Source organism: Montipora foliosa, chromosome 7 (assembly GCF_036669935.1).
Source record: "Montipora foliosa isolate CH-2021 chromosome 7, ASM3666993v2, whole genome shotgun sequence".
Taxonomy (NCBI): Eukaryota; Metazoa; Cnidaria; class Anthozoa; order Scleractinia; family Acroporidae; genus Montipora; species Montipora foliosa.
The window spans coordinates 27,024,480-27,029,479 of NC_090875.1; the positions used below are offsets into that span (position 1 = coordinate 27,024,480).

General features: G+C 39.3%; 1 protein-coding gene across 2 annotated transcripts in view; it reads left to right on the forward strand.

Moving 5' to 3' along the window:
* The window catches only part of LOC138011628 (stabilin-2-like), a 100,918-nt gene that overhangs the window by 13,545 nt on the left and 82,373 nt on the right, over positions 1-5,000 (forward strand). For both annotated transcript variants that reach the window (XM_068858735.1, XM_068858736.1), the window contains exons 6-7: positions 3,629-3,754; positions 4,891-4,967. In XM_068858735.1, coding sequence (XP_068714836.1) covers positions 3,629-3,754; positions 4,891-4,967 — 203 coding nt within the window. The remainder of the gene's footprint in view (positions 1-3,628; positions 3,755-4,890; positions 4,968-5,000) is intronic.

The window sequence follows — 5,000 nt, forward strand, 5'->3', positions numbered from 1 at the left end:
AGGTCTAGTTAACCGAAGCGTAAAATGAAAGCTAAAATTCTACGAGAGTGCTTAGGCCTAATCACTGAAGCGAGTGTTTACTGCTTTCTTCTTCACACGATCTCGTGAAAAAGTGTAGTTACCCGAAGCGTAAAATGAAAGCTAAAATTCTACGAGAGTGCTTTGGCCTAATCACTGAAACGAGCGCATAGGCTTAATCAGTAAACGAGTGCTTTCTACTTCACACGATCTCGTGAAAAAGTGTAGTTAACCGAAGCGTAAAATGAAAGCTAAAATTCTACGAGATTGCTTAGGCCTAATCACTGAAACGAGCGCTTAGGCTTAATCAGTAAACGAGTGCTTTCTTCTTCACACGATCTCGTGAAAAAGTGTAGTTAACCGAAGCGTAAAATGAAAGCTAAAATTCTACGAGATTGCTTAGGCCTAATCACTGAAACGAGCGCTTAGGCTTAATCAGTAAACGAGTGCTTTCTTCTTCACACGATCTCGTGAAAAAGTGTAGTTAACCGAAGCGTAAAATGAAAGCTAAAATTCTAAGAGATTGCTTAGGCCTAATCACTGAAACGAGCGCTTAGGCTTAATCAGTAAACTAGTGCTTTCTTCTTCACACGATCTCGTGAAAAAGTGTAGTCAACTAAGCGTAAAATGAAAGCTAAAATTCTACGAGATTGCTTAGGCCTAATCACTAAAACAATACGTGAAGTATTTTCCACTGCGTATCCGCGTATCCACATATCCATGCATGTATGTTACACGAAGTTGGTATCCAGTTCCCATGTGTGATGTCCGCGTATCCACGTATCCGGGTATCCATGTTTTCCACTGCGTATCCGCTTATCCGCGTATCCACTTCTCAATATAGTTATAAGTTTAACAGGGGAGGGGTGGTACTTTCGACTGCGTATCCGCGTATCCAGCCTTTTCAGAGGTGCAGTTTCAAAATGGCAGGGTATTCTGCAGTTAAGCCCGAAAGAGATAAATGGAAGAAAATAACTTATAGACTAAGGTTACGTCTCGTCTTTTTTATTTAAGCCTGAGGGTTGAAGTGTGTGTCCCCAATGGGCAACTTTCACGATGGAATCATTTGACTACCAGTACTAGAATTCAGTTTATTTTTCTTTTCTTATTTCAATTTTGTATTCTCAGTGGGGTAAAAATAACAATAGCTCTAATTAGCTTGAGACAAGCAAACCTTGAAGGATTCTGGTATTTGTAATTATATGACGCCATCGTGCAAATGTCCTATATTAGTGATCCAACGGTAGAGCGACCAGACACTTAAATGAAGTTCCTTTCCTTTCCATCATTTTTTGTCACCAAATCATATTTTATGAATAAAAGAAGTGAGCTTCGCGCGTATCTGGACAATTTAAGCAATTGTCTCTGATAGAAACCCGAAAAATTCAGGTGGCTTTAAGGGGATTTGAACCCATGACCTCTGTGATGTTGGTGCAATGCTTTACCAGCTGAACTATGAAGCCGCACAGTTGGGGGACGAGTCAGTTTGCTGGGCTGATGTGTTCCTGCAAAGGACAGGATGAAATTGAAAGAAATCAGGAGCCCATCACCCGGAGCGTGCAACTTAACTATACTTGTGCAAGGGCGTTTTCACAAGTAAGGTTATTTTTAGATTGAATTTCCCGCTAATGAGACTCCCACAGGAGCCCGATGACCAATTACAATAAATTAAGCTGACGTCATAGGGTCACCGAACCGTAACTGACTTTGTTTTTTGACCTAATTCGCGGGAAGGGCTAGTCTAAAAATAAACCTACTTGTGAAAACGCCGTTTCACAGACGCTGTATGGAAGTTGCACGCTCCAGGATGGGCTCCTGAAGAAATGTATTCGTAAAAAAAGGGACAACAACTTTAATGTTTGAAAGACATGTTACGATCGATCATCGATCATCTTCAGTTGCAAGTGCTCGTTAAAATGCGGATTTTAATTATGTCAATGTTACAATTTGAGCTTACGTTAATACATTGCCGTTAGAATTTTTTAAATTACCTTTAATCGTTACTACAGTTCTAAGTGCAGACAATCGAATAATGCGCGCGCAAACAGTGTACAAAAAGAAAAACAAACTACAGTGTTCAACGGTGGGAAACCACAGCAAATTACAACAACAACAACAACACCAAAACCCACAGAAAACTAACATTAAACCATCAATGTGGCTAAAAAGATATAGTTAGCTGCCTGTTTAGACTGGGATTTTCCCAGTGGATATGAGCAGCCGTATCTAAAGTGGAGAAGCAGCTCTCAGAACAGTCCTCGACATTCCTCAGAGTGTTGCAAATGTTGGAAAATGTGAGAAGTCCTGTCCCATCTCAGATGCTCACGAATGCGTGTCAAACTGTGTCGGGATGTTTCCCCGACGTAACAGGCATTACTTCCTGCACAAGTGAATTTATACACGACACGCGAACAGAGATCGAAAGGCACAGGATATTCCATATTGAACATGTTGCGGATCTCAAAATTGAAGAAAAAGCAAGCTTTATGTCTAAATCGACGCAAAAACACTTCACTAGTTTACATTTAACGGAGGATTAAACTTGGTTGTCATTAGTTTAGGGGGTCTGGGCTCTAGTAATATACTGATTAAGTACCCTCTCAATTAGATGTGAAGGGAAAAGGTTTTTACGTACAATGAATGCGAAGTTCTTAACGTTTTTGTGAAACCCGCCCAAGTGTTGTTGATTTCTAAGGTTTTATCAATAAGTGTTCTAACAAGGCCAATTTTGTACGATGGAGCGGTGAAACTAAAGTAATTAGTTAGAAACCCGTAAACGTTTTTTTGCGAAAAGCCGTGGTTGCAGGACCTTATGAATGGTTATGAATGAAGACATCCAAATAAGGTATTTTATGATCCACCTCTTTCTCCATGGTAAAGCATATGTTAGGGTGCCTGGTGTTAATGAAATCAAAGAATAAAAGTGCATCTTAATTGTTCCGTCTCAAAAACAAAAAAGATGTCATCAACGTATCGTCGATAAAATAAAATTTTGGACGCTTTTTAGTTCTCCAACCTATTATTTCGTGGTGACTCATGAAAAGATTGGCTAAAACTGGAACAAGTGGGGATCCCATAGCCACACCATCGAGTTGATCGTAAAACGAACCTTCGAATAGGAAATTCAAATTCGCACCGTAACGAACACCTGTAGCTGAAGATGATCGATGATCGAGCGAACCATGTCTTGCAAACTCGTAGTTGCTGTTGTCCGTTTTTTAACGAAATAAACCAGTTTGTCTGCTTTTATCCAGACCATAAAGAAATGTATAAATTTGAATTGCGGGCTGTAGACGTATGAGAGAAGCGATCTTCGCAAATATTTGGACAATCTAAATCGTCTTACAGTTTTATTATACATTTGTAGTAAGTTCTTCAAAACCCCAATGGTTTGATCATTGGTTACATTAACTGCTATGTTTTCCCAACCTGATCAAAAGTCATTTTCAGACTCAAATCACTTGTCTCTGATGATGACATCCCTCAGTTGTTGAAACGTCAGTCAATGTCACAAACAACACTTGACGATCTTACGTACATCATGAATGTTTGAAATGACTCCTGGGTTCAATCCAATGGCTATTCGTTTCTTCTCATTTTTTGTCTCCAGCAATCAATCATTGCCTTGAAAACACTCATGGCTGTCACAATAATTCAGACTGCTTCTATCTTGGACCTGGAAAGCACAATTGCACATGCGCAGCTGGTTATACTGGAGATGGGACAGTCTGTGTCGGTAAGAGTACCATCGATGTCTTGCTGAAATAAGCATTGTAAGAAAATGTGGTAGCAGTCTGCTCTCAAGGTCTTCCATTTGAACAATGTGAAGTGAGTGGAAGTGATCTTCAGATTCAAGACCGTTGTCCTACTCAACTTAACATTAAGATTACAAATAATCTTTTAAAGCACTGGTGACAAAGGTCGGAAAGCGTCGCTAGTTTTCCAGTATAGACAACCAGTATATACTTTCCTTCACCTAATAATGACCTTGATTGTTGACTCGAAGTTTTATGATTTAACTTACAAGTCTTATGCATCATGATACACTGTAGTTTCTACAGTCACACACTGTGGCAAATTAATAATTGAAATACAGAGCCCACAAGCTATTTTTTTCGCTTCTTAAGAGACCATATTCGTATTCTCAGTTTTGGAATGGAATTAGCTTGCAATGGAGGCTAGTGCGGGGAAATCTTGTCAAATGCAAATACTTTTTAATATTTTCCCCCGCATTAGCCTCCATTGCAAGCTAGTTCCAGTCCAATACTGAGAATACGAATATGGTCTATTGGCTTCCCACGTCTGAAAGTCATGTAAGGAGATGGTAAATAACACAAGTCAAATCATAAAAAGCTTCGAGTCAACAGTCAAGGTCATTGTTAGTGTGAAGGAAAGTACATACTGGTCGTGTCTACTAGAACACTAGCGTAATTTTATGGGGGACGCTTTGTGATCTTTCATTACCAGTGTTACAGATGTGACAATAGATACGTCACAGTATATTCAGCAATGGAAAAACATAGGAATGTCAGGAGGATTAAGTCTAAAAGAAGCAAAACGAATACAGGCTTTGAGTTTCCTCATGCGATCCACTTGATAGCAAAAGACAAGTCATAGTCATAAATTAAAGGGTGGGTGAGTTAAATTTAGTGTTCTGTTGATAATATGTTTTTTTCATAAATATCTTAAACTAAAATAACTGGGAGATGAAAAAAATTACGAGATAGGGAATTCAAGAACATTTGCCCTTTGTTGGTGAGCAATGTTGCTAATTTGATGGTGCAGTGGTTATCACAAGGCAGCTCAAGCATTAGGGCGACGATGCCTACGCCCGACGATCAATATAAGGGCTAAGTTTGCTTTTTCTTTCAGAAATTGACCCTTGTCAGAGGCAAAATGGAGGATGCCCCACAAATTCCACAGCTTGCAACTATCTGCAACCTGGAAAAGTAATGTCACTTTGATTTAAAAATTTCCTAACG